Raw genomic sequence first — 23,042 nt, forward strand, 5'->3', positions numbered from 1 at the left:
CTATACACTAGAACCTTCTAGATTACTCTACATTCTAAGATGACCTAGAATATTCTAGAGTGTTTTCTATTACTTATAAATAGGGATCTATCAATCATCCCAAACCTAAATTGGTTCAACGCCATTTTGTAGCACTCTATTGCCTACAATACAATATTTCTCTCTCTCTCTCTCTCTCTCTCTCTCTCTCTCTCTCTTTGTGGGCGTGTCTTGACAACAAGGTATTGGTGCATCTTGTACTCCCAAGATGCAAAGTTATTTCTATTGAGCTTCTCGGTAGGAAGAGCGCTTCTCATCTGAGTGTTCATTATCGAACTTCTTCTTCTTCTCCTCTTTGATACGAACTGTGCAAGTTGTTGCTACAGCGATCAACCGGTTCTTTCCAAACACGGGATTAAGCACAACACACTCAGAGGTGATGGGCTTCGATCAAGCAACCATGTGCTCTGATACCATGTAACGAATCGGTGATGATTCTGTGCAGCGAAAGAATTGAGAGAGAGAGAGCTCAAGATTACAGGAAAACGGTATTACCAAGAAGCAAGATTGACCAACAACTTTACAAAGAGAAGGAGAAGGTGCTTATGTAGTCAACTTCTCTCTAAGTTCTCTCACTAGTACCGCCTCTTGGGAAAGAGATCGTGTCTTAACTACTTAAAGAATATGTGTCATAGAACATTAACTTCTATGACACACTAGTTACTATACAAGGAGGTGGGGTGTTCACACACTTGAGTATCCTAGAGTGTGTTTCCACTCATGGGAAGTTGAGTTTGATTCTCAACGGTGTAGCTAAAGACCTTTCTCTATATTAATAAGCATCAAGTTACAAAAATACCCACAATGAGGTATATAGATCTCATGTGCAAGAGTGCACATGTGTGAGGAGAATATAGGTACAAAGATGTAAATCCTATATTAAATGAACAGGAGAGTGAAGGATCTAGAATGTATCCCCCTCAAGTAAAGAATCCTATTTAAGGCTTTAAGGTCAACACACTAACTAGATTCTATCTAGGTAACTACTAAGTTACGTGGTTAACTAAATGGCTAAACTTAGTTGAGCTTGATATCTCAACAGAAGTTATGTTGGTTAGTGATCATGCTAAGTGGGAGCATGCCATGCAAAGTGAATTAGATAGTATTCATAAGAATGGTGCTTGGGATTTTGTACTTTTCCAAAGTACAAAGCAGGCTTGGTAGCAAAAGGTTTCAAGCAAGAATAAGGAGTTGATTTTGATGAAATTTTCTATCCTATAGTTAAGATGACTACATTGCATATGTTGCTTGCATTGGCCGCAAATCATGACTTAGAATCAGTCCAAATGGATGTAAAGATTGCTTTCTTGCATGGGGATCTTGATGAGGAGATCTATATGGAACAACCAGACGGTTACGATGTCTCAAGCAAAGAACACTTGGTATGTAAACTCAAGAAGAGCTTGTATGGGCTTAAGCAATCCCCAAGATTGTGGTACCAAAAGTTGAAGCTTTTATGAAGACTCGGGGGTGCACTAGAAGCAATGAGGATCCTTGTCTTTATACGAATAAATGTTCATATGGGAGTTCTATTATGTTGATACTCTATGTTGATGACATGCTTATAGTTGGTAAAAACGAGGATGAGTTGTCCTTGTTGAAGAAAAACTTGAGTCAAACTTTTGACACGAAGGATTTGGGAGACACAAAACATATTATTGGTATGCATATTACTCATGGTAGGAGTAAACGATGCATTTATTTGTCTCGGGTTGAGCACATATCCAAAGTACTCAAGAGGTTTAATACGGAGAATGCAAAGCCGTTGAGCACCCCATTACCTACATGTAAAGCTAAGCATGTGTGATTGCCCCACATTTGATGAGGACAAGGAATTCATGACCAAGGTTCCTTTTCAATCTGCCATTGGGAGTCTTATGTATGCCATGGTGACTACTAGACCAGACATTACATTTGCAATGGGGGCGGTAAGTTGATTCATGTCAAATCCTGGTAAGAAACATTGGGATGCAGTCAACTTGATATTGAGCTATCTAAGTGGCACTAAAGATCAATGTCTATGTTTGGGTAGAGGTGATGTCTCTATCATTGGATACACATATTCGTATTATGTTGGATGTGCTGACAATAGGAAATCTACTTCATGGTACATTTTTCAAATTATGGGAGGTGCCATTGCTTGGAAATCTCGTCTTCAAGAATGTGTTGTATTGTCAACTATAGAAGCAGAGTATGTTGCATCAACATGTACCCAATTTAATTATTTTGTGATCATCGGAGTGACATTGCTTTGGCTAAGAACCCAATATATCATGCAAAGACCAAGCACATTGGAGAGCGATACCATTTCATTCGGGAATGCTTAGCTAATGGTAGCATTAGCCTTGAGAAGGTTGTATCTCGAGAAAATGTCGGAGATGCATTGACCAAGGTCTTACCACAAGATGCATTGGAGCATTGGTGTCATTTGATGGGGATCACTTAGTGCCTTATGCAACATGCTCATTAGGTAGGAGGTATAGGCCCAATACAATTCAACCTTCTATTGTTCGTACTCTTAGTTTAGGCCTTTTAGTGGGAGATTGTTACATGTACGTAGTGTGAAAAGGCCAAAAAGGTCTATGCTCTTGTTTTTACCTATTTTTCCTTTTTCATCTATTTGGGGTGAGAACTCCTCTGCTGAGCAAACATAGAATGATTGCCACCCTCACCTATGTGTGGTCTACCCTCTTAGAGTTCTCCTCTTCCTTTGTTGTCCCTGGGTTCAAATCCTGGAGAAGAACTATGTTTCTCTGCTCCACCGACCAATAACAAGGAAGAGCTAGTAGAGGATGAATTTCACTTGCTTTTTACATGCTCTTCATATAGCGCAATTCATGAAAGCTATGTTGATATATTAAGAGGGGGTGATGAATTGAGTGTCACACTAAACAGAACACCTCATATGTGTATGCCTTGTTTGCACATCGAGATTTCGTGCTTGAGAGTGTGAATATCCCCTTCTTAGGAAGGAGGCACACATCAATATAACATTTGTAGTTACATCCCATGGGTCACTATTGGCCTCTCTATGGACGCTAAAAATATCTACCTATCTATCTTCATGACAAACACTTCCCATGTTGAGCAATGGTTAGTTGTGGATTCCTTTCAAAGAGACAAGTTTGTTGGTTTCCTATGCACTTACCAATTTACCCAAAACTTCAATTCAATTACTTGAAGTGGTTATGCAAATAATGTTTCATGAGACTTAGGCAATCATCTTTCATGAGATTTCAAGGTTTTTGCTTCTACAATCGACCAAGATTTCAAGATTAAATCTCTTCAAGAAAAACCAAGCATTTAATGCAAACATTCATCCCCGATTCATACAAATTCCCAACATAGATGATTTAAAACTTTACATTAGATAGAAGTATCCTCACAAGAAATAGGTAAGTTTACAACTTTATGCGAAGTCAAAACATGTAACAAAACCATTTGTCTCTCACATCACAAAACTTAAAAACTCGAATGTATGATTTCATCAGAGTTCTTGTCATGATGGCATTAGATTTTGGGTATTCAAAATGTTACAAACAAACGATAACTCATAATATGCCTCAACATACCTTATGTCAAAACCATTTTGACCTCATATGCCAAAAAATTTACATTGGTCTAAGAAATATTTGACACCTTATTCTTTGAACCATGGGATGTGGACATTATAAAGGAGATTTCAAACGAGCATTGTACCAAGCCTTCAACATGAACATACTAGCCCACAATAAAAAAGAAGGAAAAAAAACACCTCATGAACCATGATCCTACATTACTTGATAATCAATGTTAAATAAACATACGGTTAACATGTTACCACAGTCATAGATGCGTCCGGCTCATCTTGAACGGCTGATATGTCAAAATTATCAAAGGAAAATGCCATCGACAATAAATCAACATGACCGAATGAAATTTCATGTGATTTGCACTTGTATACAAGAAAGCATCTTGGAAGCCAAAACTTCTCAGACGCCGATATTTCTATCGCTCCAAGTTAGCAGTTCATGGAAAAGCTCCACACATATGTAAGAGAAAGAACAAGGTAGGGTGGTTACCAAACCCACATGTCATTGCAGACGCAACCGGAAGAGGTGCCGCTACAGAAGCATCAGTGTGATTATTGAACACTTCATAAAGTTACACCTCAAACTTTGTTCCTATGGGTTGCCACTTCCAGCAGCAGAATAGGCATAATACTAATAAATGTCCTTATGCCAACAAACTGAGGAAAATATCATTAATGAATGTCATGTAATTCAGCCCCCTATCTGTGTGTGTGTGTGTGTGTGTGTGTGTGTGCACATAAATACATCTGCTCTTGAAATCACAATTTCATAATGTGATTCATGAATAATTGATTGTCTTCATACAAAGACAACATGCTGCCAATTGCAGATGAATACAGGCACGACGAATAGTTCTCCTTTATGGGGATGAATCACGACATGGGAGAATAAGATCACTCGGAACAGAGGCGGGATCAAGCTCCCAGAAACCTCCTTCGAGATCAGGAGCTTCGGTGCCCTTCAGCTTATATGCTGGAACCTGATATGAGAATCTACATATCTCTTCGGCCGGTATATTTAAATAGCTTCCCGTGCACACGAACACGGTCTTATGCCTTCTGAACTTCTCCATACATGCGACCGAGACACCCGTATCTGCATTGAAGTCTGAGACCACTTCTACCATATCATACTTGAATGATGCACTCTCTTTCCCGATCCCGAGGTTTGGTTCCCAATCCCTATACAATGCCCAAATATCTCCTTTCTTCGGATAGATCCTTATTAGTCCCTTCAGTCCCTTCTCCCACTTCAAAATGTGAGAGAAAATATCAACTGTTTCGAGCACCTGAGAGAAAGAGAATCTGAAGGAAGCACCACAAACCGGGTGATATCCGAGCCTTTTAAGCGCTTTTTGTTGCTCATTCATGTTCCGAAGCTCGAGCCATGTGATGGTAACCCTAAAAGGAGACCTTGACTTCACTTCTTTCACCTTGAAATAGTATCTCGGAAGACCTTCGTTGTCATCATAGGCTGCCCATATCTGGCCAACAGCAACATCTTTCTCCTCTCTTTCTTTATCAAAATCATGGAATTCAGGATCCGGAACTGTAAATTGCTTCAACTCCTCGCTATCTGACCCCGATCCCTCAGATTCTTCCCCTTTCGAATCTTCGTCTCCTAATGAATTAACCTTAGATTCAGCCCAAGCCTTTGCCTGCTTCTTCTCATTCTTTGAGAAATCCTCTTGAAATTCTCCACTACTCTCCCCTTCACTAGCATTAGATTTCGCTTTACTCACATTCCCTCCTCTATCACTGTGTTGTCCATTTGCAGTATTAGAATCTTTCACATCATTGTGCAGGTTGAGATTTGACCGTATCCTATCCTTGAAGAAATCAGCAAGCTTCTGCTTCTCTTTCATTTCAACAGCATCTCCATTCTGAGCATTGTTCCCGTTCATGCCCGACTCTTTCCTTGCTTCTTCAGATGGTTTATCCTCCCCTTCAGCCTTCAAGTTCAAAGAAGGGTCTTCATCATCATCACTAACATCGATTTTATAAGTCACATTCCTACGGGGTCGAGAAGATCTCCTCACAGCTGCAGCATTGGAATCCATTTCCTGATTGGCTATATCATTATCAGACAGACCATCCATGGAATTCTCTGTTTCTTCATCCCCATCACTACTACTATCTGATAGATGTTTCTTTTGCCGTCGACGTTTCCTATCTTCCTCTTCTTTCTTTTTCCTCATCATTCTCTCCATAGCTTCCTGAGCCTTCTGATCAGATTTCGCCTTCCGTTGTTGTTCCTTCTCGGCTCTCTTCCTCTCTTTCTCAGCTTCCTTCTCATCGCTTCTCTTTCTTTTGACACCTTGGGCCGCATCCATATATTGCTTTTCTTTGGACATATTGTTCATATGATCGGAAGCCTTACCTGAAGAAGTGGGATCTGAGGTATTGGACTGAAACGTGGTTCCGTTGAAGCTTTGTTGCTGATCATAGGCGAATTGGTGTGTAAATGCATTATAACCAGTTGTGCTATTGCCATTGATAGGACCTCCGTGAAACTCTCTTGCGATGAAAGGGGTGTGGCATTGGTGACAAAGAAGGTTTTGATTCTCATAAACCCTATAATACTGATACTTTGTATGGCAAGCTGGACAAATGGTCATAAATGTAACACTAGTTTTGTTCACCAAGCTAGTCCCACTAGGTTGTCTATTCTGGCTTCTTGGAGCTGAGCTAACACTGCTCTTATTCACTTGTTTCCTTCGTGAATCATGTATAGCTCTTTGCTGTTTATCAGATAATACTTGCAAAGCTTCTCCGATGAGCTTAAATGCAGATTCGGCACCCGAGGATTTGTTCTTATCAGGGTGAAGAAGCAAAGCAAGTTTCTTGTACTGCTTCTTTATAACTATTTCTTCAGCCCGAGGATCGACTTGTAAGATACCATACCAATCTGTTTCAGCCCCATTGATCTTCGTCTGTGCGGCGATGTGAACATCCAATACACTAGACATTTGGGTTGTATTCTCAAGTGCTGGAAAGAGCTGAAGAGCTTTCTGAAGGAATTTGCGGGCACCATTGTAGTCTTGTAAGGAAAGCTTCTTCTCCGCAATCTCTCGTGCTCGGAGTGCTTCCTCCCTGTTACACTCCATCACAAGCTTCCTACCCTCCTCATGTCTGAAGGATCACATCAAAGGTTAATGTATGTAGATAGATACATATAGCTATGTATCTATCTATATGATATGTCCCACCTGAAATCAAAACAATTAGTTAGGTCAGTGAGAATTCTGTAGAAAAACCCTACAAACAGGTATTGAATGAAACGCAAAAATCAGATATGAGATGGAAGCCATAAAATAGGTATGAAATGAAACTTTAGAGCAAGGGAAGAACTGAAAATCTCGAGACAGAGATGCCGTAGACACCCTAAAAAAAAACAGGGAATGAGAAGAAAACCCTAAAAACAGGCCATGAAATGGAACCCCCGAAACAGAGAACAAAAAATAAAGGAATGTAATAGGCACCCAAAAAAAGGGAATGGAATTAAAACCCTAGATCAGGGGATGAGAATCATAAAAACAAGAATGCGAATGGAGGGGGCTTTGAGAATGGGAACCCCAAAAACAGAGGTATGGACATGGAAATCGTGAAAACACAGAGAGAGAATGAAGGATCCCTCCCTAGCCCATTAACAAGACGATCATTGGGAAGGGAATGACAGATGATGAGGTGGGTGAGTGGGGGCGGGAAGAGAATTGAACACAACACAGGAAAAGAAGAGAACAGGAAGCAAAGCATATGATATGATATGATATGATATGATGTGCACATTTTCAGAGCAACAAGAACTCACCTTCCTGAGTTTCCCTCTCTCTCTCTCTCTCTCCAAACTGAAACTCTGCTTCTCTTTCTCTTTCTCTCCCTTTCTCTGATTTTGTTGCTTGTCTCTGAGTCTCTGTTTCCCTCACCCTGTGCGTTTTTTCCTTTCGCTACATCAGAAAATGGCAGTTTTGAGAATGTTTATGTGTTGTTGTTGGGAGCAGGGGAAACAAAGATGGTGATGATGATGAAATGTATCTTTCCTCACCATGGCTATGGCTATGGCTATGGGCCTATGGCCATGGCATGACATTGGAGCTATGGCCATGGCAATGGCTATGGCTATGGCTATGGCTATGGCTATGGCTATGGCTATGGCTATGGCTATGGCTATGGCTATGGCTATGGCTATGGCTATGGCATGACATTGGAGCTATGGCTATGGCCATGTCTTTGTCTTTGTCTTTTTGCCATGGCTATGGCTATGGCCATGGCTTTTTTTCTTTGCCTTTGCCGTGTCTATAGCCTATGGCCATGGCATGGGACTTTGGTCATTGGCATGGAGTTATGGCCATGGCATGAGACTCTCGCCATGGCCATGGATGATGGGACTATGTAGGCCATGGCATGGATGATGGGACTTATGTACAACCATGGCATGGATGATGGGACTATGTATCACCATGGCATGGAGCTATGTATGACCAGGGCATGGAGCTATGTATGGCCATGGCATGGAGCTATGTATGACCTTGGCATGGAGCTATGTATGACCTTGGCATGGAGCTATGTATGACCATGGCATGGAACTATGTATGGCCATGGCATGGAGCTATGTATGACCATGGCATGGAACTATGTATGGCCATGGCATGGAGCTATGTATGGCCATGGTAGGGACTCGTGTCACACGGAACTCTCGACACAACCACCCACTTTAAATAAACTCTTTAGCCATGGCTTTCACACGAATCAAGCTCATCCCTCAAATCGATTCTATTGTGCTTCGTAGGTAGATTCGATGGAACGTTGATTACTCTGGTCGAACACAATGGGGGCTGATTCATTGTCATGGTATTACCTAGCCTGACATATTCAATCAATTTTACTACATACTCATAATAAGAGGATATAAGCGCACATTGGTAGTTGTGGGTGTTGGCTATAAAACCGGTATTCATATTAGATTGGGACCCAATTGATTATCAGTGGACAAATCCTTTTACAGGTAACAAATTCAATTTCTTCCAATATTTTGTACAGTTGGGAAGACACGTTGCTTTCAGATACACGGGATGTGTTTCCGACTGCATTTCAATATTGGAATCAGCAAGGTATTACTCCCCAATTCCTTGCAAGCTTTTGGGTTATCTTATAGGCAAGAAAACAACCGCACCAAATATTTCATGTATAATGGTAACTTACTTGTACATCGAGCCTTGTCGGTTGGCACATGGTTGCATAGGATGGGCGTATCTTCTGGTTGTGCTCGATACCATTTAGAAATAGAAACTCAAAAACATTGTTTATGGGAATGCATTGAGTCTCAACCAATATGGCAACGCCTCCCTATAATTTTTGCTAACTATTTTCCCCCATTGGTTTTCACTTGGGACATGGTGGTTTGGACATCACTTTGTCCGTGATGCATTCCATTATGACGTTGAATCTATGGACCATGGATTTTACACTAAATTTGGAAGTGATAATGCATTACCATTGATGTCATTACAGTTTTCAAGAATACAAAAGGAAGTCCAACCAGTATGGGAGATACTGAGTAGTACGATTGTATATCACATCTGGAAGGCTTGGTGCTCTCTCGTTTTCCATCAACTTAAAACATCACCAACTATTTTGGTTTCAGATATATGTTTAGACATAGTTCATACCTTGAAGGGTCAATGGGATGGATAGTTGGAGATTCTGATGCTAAAAATGCTCAACGGCATGAGTTTCTTATTGTTTGGACAACTACTCCATTCATGACATCCAATTACAACACTCCTTATTGGCATTTTCAACCTCCGAAATGGTTGTTTCCCCTGCCGATCACATAGAGTTTAAAATATTGTAAAATGTTTACACTAATGACAGTATATATTCTTTAAAATAGTTTCACAAGTATTATTATTGTTTCACCAAACTACATGTGATCGATGCTCCGTGGCAGCTTCTTCGATGCATGTCGATTACTAGGGTTGGAAGCACAGGGCAATTTGTTGTCATGCTACATGCCTAACTAATTGCATGTTGTATGCAATGACCCCATCACAATGTCACAAGACAATGAAGGATGCACCAATATAAATGATATGAGCAGGATGCATGCCCACAAGCTTCCACTTCAACAATGAGTTGAATGGTATGCAACGAAAGGTTGGTATATTTGTCCAAGACAACAACTTTGAAGGTAAGTGGTCTTTTTATGACTCTTGTCTTGATCAATACGAAGGTCTATGAGGACAAAATGAAGTGTGGCTACGCAAACTAACTAACATAGCAATTCTACCCGCGAAGAACCACCACCACCATCACATCAAACACATCATCATCATCATCATTCTTTAGCAATCAATCGATGCCCTCAGTCAAAACCATGTTAAGAATAGTGAAAAAAAATTGTCGCCAAATGAAACAATGGAAAAGAGCAATACTCTACTCAAAAGTAATGGATTTCCTTATCCTCACACAAAATATTAGATTAGATTAGTATTTTTTAGCATCCATAAAGGAAGCTCTAGAAGAAGAGGATTCTCAAAGGTAAAGGAGAAACCATCAAAATCATTTGGAGTGTTGGTATTATGGGAAAGCCATGTGGAGGCAGATTATTAGAAGAAGCAGAAATGTGATATCACTAAAATGGCAACTTCCATCTCCATGCATGATGGAACTTTGTGAGCTCTTTGTATAAAGTCAATTCTACATTGGCAAGCACCACAAACTAATCGTGTAGAGAAGGGTGACTTTTGCATGCTCAACGACACACTATCAACTCCATTGAATGATGACAAGCTCCAAATGACATGGACAATAATCCATGAGTTCCTACACATGGCCATACACAACCAATAAGGGTCAAACCCCTAGAGGATATAGATATTTTGCCATTAGGTTTTATATGGTTGACCCAAATTTGGGGCCACTTTTGGGACACAACTCACCACACTCGGGGCCTACTTACCGCCGAACATCTTTATTGGCCTCACCGTCTCAATATTGCATTTGAGAACCTATTGGAAATGGATATGGTCATTCAAGGGGCCAACTAAATTTATTCTCTTTCGATGGTTATTAGTGCATATGGCTCTACTTGTTGGTCATGCATTGAAAGGGAATGTGACACCCAATTTGCGGCAATGTGCCATTTGCCATGAACCTCAAGAGACTACCAAGCATGTCTTATGGTCTTGTTCTTTTGCTCAACAACTATGGAAGAAAGTCGTGTCTTTATTCCTAACAATAAATGTAGGTTGCTTATTCTCATGGGGATTAGCGATGTGGGGAGTATTACACTCCGGTTTAATGTTGTACGAGGCAAACGATGTTCATGAGGCAATGACAATACATAATGGAAGATTGATATTAGTTCGTCCTTTCCAACAACCTCAAAAGCAGGTGTGATCCGTCCAAATTTGGAAAACTATGTCCACAATAACATTATGGGTATTATGGAAATATCGATGTAAACAACTTTATGATGGGTAGACATTCATCTCTCAGATGTGTTGTTTGAGTTATGGGAGAACTTGTTGGTTGTAGTCCGTGGTCAGTATGACAATATGCAGGGTTCCCCAGATACTATGATCAAGAAAAGGAAAAAGCTTCTTCACTTATGGAAAAAGGTGCCCATGTTTACAATGGTAGCTCAAGAGCCTCAATGGCAATATCGACTTCCATGGACTCTTTGAATATCAACAAATGTAAACATCCTCGTATTTTATATCAGTGTATAAAGAAAATTGTAACCTTCTTGGTAGCTAGGTTCAAGTTGTAGCCTTCGGGCATTTTGTTCTTAATACTATTGAAGAAAATCTTTTATAATAAATAAATAAATAAATATTGCAACCAACAACCACCTCCTCACTTTTCTCTCCCTCACACATGACTCCATGCAAATGTATTTCAAGGAAGTGTGTGCTTGCACCTTCAGATCCACCTATTGCTCCTTCTTGTGAGTGTGTTAATCCACCCTCCTTGCCCTCCCCCTTTATGCCTTGCACCGTACATGAAACACTCCCCCCCCCCCTATTTTTGAAGGCCTAATGTTCTCAACATCCTCTCATGCCCTTTGAGCACCGCCTTTGCCCCGCATGCACATCTCTCACCCCCCACATCACCCCACCTAGCATCCAACCCACCAACAAACACTGAGACCCTAGCCCTCTTGCACACTTCACCTCATGACCTACTTCCTCCACATTTCAATGCCAATTGTTTGTATGATTGCTTGCTCGAGCACTTCATGTTGGTTGATACCTTGTACTCGTATCTGGAGAAAAGCAAGTTTCCCATAGAATGCCATGACAACTTCACCATATCACACCACTTCCCTAGAAATGTGACATGTTTACATCTTAGAGTGCATCTATCATTTCTACCCAAAAGTCAATGTTTTAGTGTACCCTTAGTTGTATGCTGATAAGTTCAAAGTATGGTCAATCATTGTTCGCCCAAAAGGGCAAGGTTGGGTTCACATTGTCACCAAACCTCTCCTCAAACCCAAGGGTGGGTGTCGGCCTCCTGATCTTCGTTGACATGCCTCAAGGTGATACTCATCCAACCTTTTATACTTCTTCCTCATGATTGGGCATGGTAAATTTCATACAACACATAATACATGCATGCTCCATGTCTATTTAATTAGCTCATCTTCCCCAAACCTTGTTGTTTGAAATCAATCTCAAGAAAAAACAATGATTGAAGGGGTTTGTGGAACCAATCCCAAATGTTTGTATTATCCTCTTACTTGATAGGGAGAACCCTAATGTTTTTCTACTTTTTACATTCTAGCAATAAATATCTTGTTGTTACTCTTTCCATTGGGTAAACCTTGTTTGGGGCAATATTTGCCTTGTAGGTGTTGCTCAATTTCTTCCACAAATATTTTGATTTTCCAAATCCAAGTATGTGAAATTGACATTGTTTGGGGACATCTTCTTCAAAGGGGGGAATTGTAACACATCCGATGTGTTGAAGGGTTCCATGATTGGAACCGCAACACCCACCTCGACGGATTGAGGCGAGGGCCTTTCTCGACGGATAGAGAAGGTGCCCATGACTCAAGGTAAGAGTCGTGGGCTTATAAGTCTTCTCGATGGATGGAGAAGACACCCATGACCCAATGTGTGAGGCATGGTTTGTACGTGTTCAATTGCCAAGGTGCACATGGGGAATGTAACCTCTAGTGCATTGAATACCCCAAAGTACTCAAGTACCTTTGTGGGGGAAGGGAATCTCCCTATGCATTCAAATAACCTAATGTAGTCAAATCCTATGTGTGGGAATGGAATCTCCCTAGGCATTCAATCAACTTTAGATGTAGTCAAGTACCTATGTGGGGGAATGGAATCTCCCTAGTGATTGTATTCAATACCGTTATGATTGATATAAGGTACTAATGTACTATATGGGGAGACTTATGAGAGAATAAAGAGGATCTTCTATATAAGTTGGATAGAGAGGGTGGTTGGGTGGAGGTTCAACAGATCCAAGCTCTCTCTCTTAGTCATTTATCCCCTTAGTAATTTATCCCCATAGTCGAAGAGCGTTGACACACGAGTTCAAATCCGATCGAAGATCCATCCTTATTGCAAATTTTTGGTGGTTTTACATGGTATCAGAGCGAACTCGCTAGGATCACGCTTGTGACTTGTGGAAATCGTGAATTCAAAGGTAGTAGTCGTTTAAATAGCCTTCTTAAAATACTAATTCTAGAATGGTTGTGCTAGAAAATATGGATGCACCAACCATGGAAGCGGCTCCCAATGCTTCCGCTACTTCCAACCCGGCGAATGTGTTGTCGACCTCGGAGGAGGTTCCTAAAAAACCTCCCCGAAACCTCCATCTACGCGTTAAGGAACTCGAGACGAGAGTTGCCTTACTCGAAAGTGAAGTCGACAATCTTATCACTATGGTCAGGGACCTTTGTGCTCGCCTCGCCGACACGAATGCAGAGTTGGTACGTTTACTTGCCAAAGAGTCTCATGCCAAGAATGACGTGGGAAAAGAAGCGGCTCAATGCATCGACGAAACCCCATGCGTGAAGCCTTGTGAACCCGAAAGCTACAATGGGGCTCGAGATGCCCAAATTTTAGAGAACTTCATTTGGGATTGCGAGCAATTCTTCTTAGCTGCCTGTATCCTCAATAAGGCGGACTGTGTCAGTCCATTGCTCCGCCTTCTTGGCCGGGGATGCTAAGCTATGGTGTCGCAACTTCGTCGATGATAACATTCAACAAAAGAAGGGTCCCATGCCCGTGAATACGTGGGAAGAATTGAAGGAAGCTCTCAACAAACAATTTCTTCCTTCTAATTCCGAGTGGAAGGCTCGACAACAACTTGACCTACTTCGTCACACGGGCCATATCAAGGTATTATATTAAATCTTTTCGTGCTCTTATGTTACAAATCCGCTCCATGGGAGAACAAAGATTGTTTCTTTGCATTTACCAACCGGTTGAAGGAGTGGGTTCAAAACGAGCTCTGCCGACAAAATTGTAGAAAGTAGCTTGCGGAAGCAGGTATGAAGACCGAACAGAAGGAAGAACACTCAAGTTTAATGGAGAGCTTGAGCTTACGCAGTATACGCGGGAGAGACAGAGAGAGTGAGAGAGAACACAAGAACTATTTTCAACAATAATACTCTGTCTGTACATAAGACGTGCTTAGTGAACACTTTTATACAAGTCCTAAAAGGACTGACCAAAGTACTGACAGTACTTCAATGCTCATTGAGAGCTCCTACACTAACTCCCAAATATATTCCTCATGGAATATCTTTCCTAACGACCTCCCGGTTTACGCACTCGGCCTAACCGATCGGTCCCAACTGATCCGGTCCTCGGCTTCTTCAGTTGATCCGGCCGATGTTGAGCTTGTCTCTCAACACTCCCCCTCAAGCTCAACTCGATGCTCTTCGGGATCCTTGGGCTCACAGCTCCGGTTCCTCCTGGCTTTACGCCTCGCTCACGCTCCTCGACCTGTTCCACTCCGCGCGCTTCGACCCTTCCGGTCGGCTTGTCTACTCATGTGGCCCTTATAAGCTCTTCTACTGTTGCGGTGTTGACGCTTCTCCTGCTGCCTTTTCTTCCGCTTGGGCCTCGGTTGATTCAGCGTATCTGAATCAAACATTCGAACCGACTCGGCTACCTCCGATCGGTTTTCGCTCTCGTCCGAGTTGGCTATCTCCAACTCGTCTTCGGTCTTCTCACCCTCGATGGCGTCATCTTCCCCATGCGTGGTTGGCTTCGGCTCTCTCCTTCGGCTGCTCCCCTTCTGTCCTCTTCCGAACTTTTCCGTGGGTCCACCCTCGGCTTCTTCAGCCAATCCGAAGTAGTCGAACTCGACAAACGAGTCAACCGACTCGGTGGTGTCGCGGTCTCCGCTCCTTTCCTGCTGCCTTGCTTGGTCGTTCGGGACTGTTCTCCCCCTCAAGTTTGGCACGTTGAGATGACGCAATCCTAGCGCACCTGAGAATTGTCGCAACTTGTCCAAACCAAGAGGCTTGGTGAAGATGTCGACAATCTGCCGATCCGTCGACACATACTGAAGTTCGACTTCACCGGAAAGGACACGCTCACGGACGAAATGGTAGTGCACCTCAATGTGCTTGGTCTGTGCGTGGAAAACGGGGTTTTTCGCGAGCTGGATGCTACTGAGGTTGTCGTAGTAGATCGTCGTCGGATATGACACCTCCTCTTGCAGGTCCTTAAGTAGCCGCTTCAACCATATGGCTTCGCATGTCGCGACAGCCGCTCCTCGGTACTCAGCTTCGGTGCTCGACAGTGCAACTATCGGCTGCTTCTTACTGCTCCACGCGATCGCGACACTCCCGAGGGAGAACGCGTATCCAGACGTGGATCAGCGATCGGCGGCGTTGCCAGCCCAATCAACATCGGTGTAGCCGACTAACTGCACGGCTGCACCGGTCCAATATAGCAGTTCACGGTCCTTAGTGTTGTTGACATACCGAAGTATGCGCTGTGCACACTGAAGGTGCTCCTCGATAGGTCGCGCCATGAACTGACTGATCACCCCGACCGGATAACTGAGGTCGGGTTGGGTGATGGTCAAGTATATGAGGCTTCCGACAATTTGTCGGAACCTCGTCGGGTCGCATACCTTTCCCGCATCGGGACGAAGCTTGACGGTTCTGTCCAGAGGAGTCGAGACGGACTTACAGTCGGCCATCCCGAGTTTGAAGAGCATACCCAGCACGTAATGACGTTGGCTGATCAATATGCCTTCGGGGGTACGGATCACTTCGATCCCGAGGAAGTAATGAAGGTCTCCCAGATCCTTCATGTCGAACGATGCCGCAAGCTAGAGCTTCATGCGGTCGATTTCACCTAGGTCGGCGCCGGTGATGACCAAGTCATCAACATATAGTAAAATACTAACCGGTCCGAGTCGACCTTTCCGGATGAACAGGGAAGAGTCTGATTTTGTCATGACGAAGCCCATCCGACGCAGTTGTTGCGTGATCTTTGCGTTCCAGGCACGCGGGGCTTGCTTCAGTCCGTAAAGGGACTTCTTCAATCGGTACTACCGAGGAGTTCGTTCCGGAGTGAAATCCAGGGGGTTGTACCATGTACACCTGTTCCTCAAGGTCACCTTGCAGGAACGCATTCTTTACATCCATCTGATGTAAGTGCCACCCCTTCACTGCAACTACTGTGAGCAAAACACGGACGGTCGTCATTTTCGCGACCGATGCAAACGTCTCATCGTAGTCGATGTCGTGTTTCTGCGCATAGCCCTTTGCCACTAGCCGAGCCTTGTACCGGTTAACGGAGCCATCGGTGTTGTACTTGACCTTGTACACCCACCTACACCCGATCGGTTTTACCCCTGTTGGTGCGTCAACCAGGTCCCAGGTCTCGTTCTCCGCCAATGCGTGCATCTCTTCCTCCATCGCGGCACGCCAATTCGCGTTTTTAGCCGCTTCTGCGTAGCTCTCCGACTCACGCACTTCCGCTACACGGGTCATGTACGCATAATGATGCGCCATGTACTCGTTGTATCCGAACCGCAAAACAGGATTCTTCTGGCGGGTAGATCGGCGTAATCTCACATTAGCCGATGTCGAGGCCTTCTCGGTCGACGCGGTCTTCACCTTTAAAGACCCGTCACCGGTTCCCTTGGAGTCGGACTTGCGTCAGTCTGACTCGTTCCTATCCGTGCCGGAATCCGACACCTTCTTCTTCCCTTTCTCTTTGTGCGTAAGCCGTCTCCTCGGCTTCCTGCGCGGAGAATGCACGGCCGAGTCTCCACTACTTGCCGGCTCTTCATCGGACTGGTCGTACCGACTCAGTCATCCAATCGGTCCACTTAACCGGAGTGAAATCAGACTCTCTTCACGACTCTCGATTTCGGGCTCATCCGAAGGCATCTTGGCCTCGCTGACCTCATCGTCAGAGCTCGGATTGGGGGCAGGGTTCGGAGTCGAGGGCAGGTACCAGGACGCGGACTCGTCAAACACAACGTCGCGGCTGACACGCGCTTGTTTGGTGCGAGGTTTATAACACTTATAACCCTTCTGCTCGTCCGAGTAACCGACTAAGATGCACTTCTCGGCCTTTGCGTCCAGCTTCCTCCTTTTCTCCTTCGGTACATGCACGTACGCAATGCTACCGAACACCCTCAAGTGTCGCAAGTTCGGCTTCGTTCCGAAATATAGCTCGTGCGCCGACACTTTGTCTCCGATCCGGTTCTGGATGTATACCGCGGTCCTTACCGCCTCGGCCCAATAGAACTTGGGCAAGCTCTTCTCCTCCAGCATTGCCCGTGCCACTTCCACAACTGACCGATTCTTTCTCTCGGCCACATTGTTCTGCTCCGGCGTGTATCTACAACTGAATTCGCGGCGAATTCCCATTTGTTGTAGGTAACCGTTGAATTGACCGGAAAAGTACTCTTTCCCGCCATCCGACTGCAGGCACTTGATCTTTCGTCCCGTTTCGGTTTCCACGAACCCTTTGAGGTCCCGGAAACAGTTGAAGACTTCGCTCTTCCTTTCAATGAGGTAGATCCACGTGTGCCGCGTGTGGTCGTCGATGAAGGAGACGAAATATCAGCTCCCGCCAAGACTAACGTTTTGTGTCGGCCCCCATACATCGAAGTGTATAAGGTCGAGCTTGTTCCGGCTCCGGTTTCGCTCGTTGGGGAAGGGAAGTCGGTGTTGCTTCCCGAGCTGGGAGGATTCACAAATTTGTGCCTTTCGGCCACTAAATTTGGGCAATCCGAATACTACCTGTTTCGTTTGCAGATCTTGAAGCCGCTAGTAGTTGATGTGGCCTATCCGCTTATGCCACAAGTCGATGTCCGACTAGGTTTTTCTTCCCTTTGCGAACATTGCGGTGCCGCCGTCAGTGGAGTCGAGGATGAACATCCTCCCGTCTCTGCGCCCTTGCGCAATCACACGACCTTCTTCCTCAATGAAGCACCCGAGGTGTGTAAACCGAACCTCCATCCCTTGGTCGACGATCTGTCCGACCGAGACCAAGTTTTTCGTGATTGTCGGGACGTGCATCACGTTCATGAGTTTCCCTTTCTGCTCGACATGGCTGAGGGGAACTTCTCCGACATTCGCGATCGGATGCGTAGTGTCGTCTCCAGTTGCGACTACTCCAGGTTGTATCGGTTTTTCAAGGTACGAGAACCACTCCTTATGGCTTGTCATGTGGTTTGACGCGCCGGAGTTTCCGTACCACACCTCGTCCGATCTCGGGGTGGTTTGCTTCATTGAGTTTACTTCGTGTCTCGTCACGAAGACAGACCCTTCTCCGGCTCTCTTGGAGTCTTCGGCGTAGTGCGATCGCTGCCGATTTCCCTTGTCGGTATGTCCGGAGCCGTTTCCGGAACCGGTTCTCTCCGAATCGGCGCGCTTCTTCCAGCACTCACTTTCCCTGTGGCCTTTCTTGCCACAGTACCAACACTCCATGATGGCCTTCCCTTGCCGGTTCTCATCGCTTCGACTCCCCCTGTTTCCGGAGGGTCCGAAGTTGCTGTCGGCATCACTTCGGTGCCTTCTTCCTTGATCTCGTCGGCCGCCTCCATTGCGCCCCGACTCGCCTCGTCCTCCACGTCCACAGGGCCTATCTCCCTCCGTGTACAACATTCTGCTGTCGGCGTGCGTGCTTGTAGACGCACCCGCGTGGTTCTCCTCTACCAGGAGCATTGACTGTAAGTCGAAAAAGGACGGTGTATTCTCCCGGGTACACACAACCGTTCGGAACGCTCCGAACTTCGACGCCAAACCTCCGAGACAGATCTGGACCATCTCACTCTCCTCAATGTTCACCTCTATGGAGGCGAGGGAGTCGCAGATATCCTTGATCTTCGAGGTGTAGTCCGCCACCGACAAGTCGCATTGTCGTAGGTTGCTCAACTCTTGTCGGAGCTGAAGCTTCCTGGCTGTGGTGCTCGCGGCGAAAATCTTCTTCAGATTTTCCCATGCACCCTTCGGCGTCTTTGCATCCCGAACATAGCTCAATAGTTGTTCGCCCACACACGACACGAAGCAGTATAATACCCTGCTCGCCGATTGCTCCCACGACGGGAAGTCTTTGTGTGTCGATTCGGGTGTCGCGTCATTAGCTCCTTCGACATAACTCCAGTAGCCGTGCCCGAGCAGGTACTGGTGCATCTTGTAGGACCAAGACATGTAGTTGGTTCTGTCGAGCTTCTCTGTTGGAAGCGAGCTTGCCATGCCTCTATCCATCGTTCTTCTTGTTCTTCTTCGTCAAGCTGTGTCGGCTGCAGAGAGGTTCTCAACCCTCGCGCTCTGATACCATGTAGAAAGTAGCGTGCGGAAGCAGGTATGAAGACCGAACAGAAGGAAGAACACTCAGGTTTAATGGAGAGCTTGAGCTTACGCAGTATACGCGGGAGAGACAGAGAGAGTGAGAGAGAACACAAGAACTATCTGTCTGTACATAAGACGTGCTCAGTGAACACTTTTATACAAGTCCTAGAAGGACTGACCAAAGTACTAACAATACTTTAATGCTCATTGAGAGCTCCTACACTAACTCCCAAATATATTCCTCACGGAATATCTTTCCTAACGACCTCCCGATTTACGCACTCGGCCTAACCGATCGGTCCCAACCGATCCGGTCCTCAGCTTCTTCAGCCGATCCGGCCGATGTTGAGCTTGTCTCTCAACAAAAATGTAACAACTCTTGCGGCCGCTTATGAAGCGGCGGATCACCTCACCAATTGGCATTCTCAAGGTGGCTCCTCCGATGGAAAAGGCAAAGAAAAGAGGGGTCCTCCAAATTTGAAGGCACACAATACTCGTCCCTTCAAGAAGGTGGCTTATAATTCGCAAGGAGGTGGATCTCGACCCCCCATCAATGGCCAAAGTGTTGCAAAGAAGTTTCCTTCCGCGAAAACTATGAATTTGAATTCCTTCAAGCCCAAGGATGCTACCGTGAAAAGGAAGCTTGAGTGCTTCATTTGTCAAGGTGACCATTTTGCAAGAGATTGGCCCTTCAAGGGCCAACTCCACTCTCTTGTTAAGGCTTCGGACGACGACGCGAACAATTGAACCATGGGCCACATCAAGCGTTTGTGTGCAGTTCGTGAGGTAAAGAGTGAGCATTCATTACTTTATGTTAGTTCTCTAATCAATGGTCGTTTGTGTCAAGCGATGGTGGATACGGGTGCTTCTCACGAGTTCATGACGCCGACCCTCGCCAAAGCTTGTGGGCTACGTATGGAGGTCAATTCCAAGGGGACTTGGAAGACCGTCAACATGAAGGAGCAGCAAGTGGGGCAGATTGCTCCTAATGTTGGGGTTATTGTTGGAGAGGTGACTGTGCGTGTTGAATTTAGCATCGTCGAGATGGACGATTTTGATGTGGTTTTGGGTCAATCTTGGGCGAGATTGGCACGCGCATTACCCGACCCATTTGGTGAGCAAGTTCTATTTATGCAAGATAAACTTCATGTTGTAAAAGCTTCTTCCTCTCGCCCCAACCCCCTCCCCAAAATTCTCTCCTCCATGCAACTCAAGAAGGTGGCCCGAAAGGGTTGCCTTATGATAGCCGCTACATTATAGGATACCAATGATCACGACCATCCCATGTCTGAAAAGGGCATTCATCCTAACATGATGGTTTTGTTAGATAGGTTTCAAGACGTCATGCCCAATGCTTTACCAAAGGAGTTTCCCCCAAAAAGGGATGTTGATCATCGTATCGAGGTGGTGCCTGGGTGCACTCCTCCCGTGAAGAGTCCTTTTCACTTAAGCGTTGCCGAGAATGCGGAGTTAAAGCGTCAACTCAACGAGCTACTAGAGGCAGGATTCATACGCCCTTCTAGATCTCCTTATGGTGCCCCGGTGCTCTTTGTCAAGAAGAAGGATGGAAGCTTCAGAATTTGCGTCGATTATTGAGCATTGAACAAGCTCACCATCAAGAATTGCTACCCTCTTCCTAACCTCCGAGAGATGTTTGACCAACTAGGGAAGGCACGGTACTTTACCAAGATGGATCTTCGTTCGGGATACTATCAAGTGAGGATCGCCGAAGGTGATGTGGAGAAAACTGCTATGCGAACACGCTATGGCTCGTATGAGTGGCTTGTAACGTCGATGGGCTTAACCAATGTTGTAGCAACCTTTAGTACCCTCATGAATCAAGTTTTTGGGCCGGAGCTCAGCAAATGCATTGTGGTCTACCTCGACGACTTGTTTGTCTTTAGTCCTACTTGGGAACAACACTTGAAGGATGTTGAGATGGCTCTCCAAATATTAAGAGAGAACCATCTCTACGTGAAGAAATCCAAGTGTGACTTTGGTGTGGAAGTAGTGTACTTCCTTGGCTTCAAAATAGCTCATGGTGAGCTACAGCCCGAAGAGGAAAAGCTTCGTGCAATCAAGGAATGGCCTACACCACGTTCGGTAACGGATGTTCGTTCTTTCCTTGGTTTAGCTTCTTTCTATTGTGTGTTTATTGATGGTTTTGCTTGTCTCTCTACTCCTCTCTCTACTCCTCTCTCGACCAGTGGCCTTTGAGAGCAAGAAGCTCGTGGATCGAGAGATGTGATACCCCACCCATGAAAAGGAGATGGTGGCCATCGTCCATTGTCTTTGTACATGGAGACATTACTTGATGGGGAGGCACTTCACCGTCCACACGGATAACATCACATCAACGTACTTTGCTTCACAACCAAAACTCACCGCAAAGCAAGCTCGGTGGCAAGACTTCCTTGCCAGTTATGATTTCGAACTCAAGTACAAGCCCGGAAAGCAAAATGTGGTAGCCAATGCTCTTAGTCGAAGAGCTCATTTGGCGGTCATGCATGTGGTGGTGGGTACTAATATGTTGCCAACCCTCAAGAGTGCATATCATGGTGATGAATATGCACAAAAGTGCCTTCGTTTGTTTGCTAACGGTGAAAAGGTGGCCCATCTATCTCTCAAAGCTGGGGTGATCTACTTCAAGCAACAAAGGCTCTATGTACCTCAAGTAGTGAGGAAAGAAGTAATGTATGAGTGTCATGACACATTGTGGGCCGGACACCTTGGTGGGGATAAAACCATGGAAATGTTGACTCGTAGGTACTTTTGGCCACACATGGACAAAGAAGTTCAAGCCTATGTGAGAGGATGCCAAGTGTGCCAACAAGACAAAGCCGAAAGATGCAAGCCCGCGGGATTGCTGCAACCGTTAAGCATCCTGAATCAGCCATGGGAATCCCTTAGCATGGACTTCATAATAAGCTTGCCGAAAAGCCAAAACTACACAGGTATCTTCATCGTCGTGGATCGACTTACGAAGTATGCTCACTTTGTGGCCTATGAAAGCCCCGCGGATGCCGAGTATGTGGTGAAACTTTTCTTTGCGAAAGTGTTCAAATACCATGGGCTCCCACAAGAGATAATTAGCGATCGTGATAGTCGCTTCACCGGTAAATTTTGGTCCACACTTTTCGCTTTGATGGGTACTAACCTCAAGTTTAGTAGTTCCTATCACCCACAAACATATGGTCAAACGGAGAGGACTAATCAAATCTTGGAGGACTATCTTCGCCATTATGTGAGCTCGGACCAAAAGGATTGGTCTCAATACCTCGACATAGCAGAGTTCTCCTACAACCTCCACAAGCAAGATTCCACGGGATTTAGTCCGTTTGAACTCAATTATCTTTGTCTCCCGGAGACCTTATGGTGTTACCCTTAGCTAGCATTGTTCCAAGTGCCAATATTGCAATGAGTAGGTGGTCCACTCGCCTCAACCAAGCTAAGGAAGCTATGGAGAAGGCTCAAGCTAGGTACAAGAAATATGCCGACCTCAAACATAGGCATGAAGAATATGAAGTAGGTGACTTGGTGTTCGTCAAGTTGGATAGCGAACAATTTATTCTTCTAAAGGGTATCACCCCAAAGCTTGCTCGACGGTACGATGGTCCCTTTCCCATC

The 23,042-nt window shown here is 44.9% G+C and overlaps 1 protein-coding gene across 1 annotated transcript; it reads right to left on the minus strand.

Moving 5' to 3' along the window:
- Window positions 1–3,929: 3,929 nt before the first annotated feature.
- Window positions 3,930–7,004, minus strand: LOC147853281 (uncharacterized). Its single transcript, XM_087333088.1, has one exon. The coding sequence runs from the start codon at window positions 6,715–6,717 to the stop codon at window positions 4,471–4,473; it is 2,247 nt and encodes a 748-aa protein (XP_087189214.1). The 5' UTR covers window positions 6,718–7,004; the 3' UTR covers window positions 3,930–4,470.
- Between the last annotated feature and the right edge of the window lie 16,038 nt (window positions 7,005–23,042).

Source organism: Azolla caroliniana, unplaced genomic scaffold (genome assembly GCF_043228905.1).
Source record: "Azolla caroliniana isolate FFs.n. ecotype wild unplaced genomic scaffold, voAzoCaro1.0.p SCAF_17, whole genome shotgun sequence".
In the NCBI taxonomy this organism is placed as follows: domain Eukaryota; kingdom Viridiplantae; phylum Streptophyta; class Polypodiopsida; order Salviniales; family Salviniaceae; genus Azolla; species Azolla caroliniana.

What these genes read in the sequence shown, in the direction of transcription:
- LOC147853281 (XM_087333088.1), bottom strand. Translation starts at nt 6,717, where the DNA reads ATGGAGTGTAACAGGGAGGAAGCACTCCGAGCACGAGAGATTGCGGAG.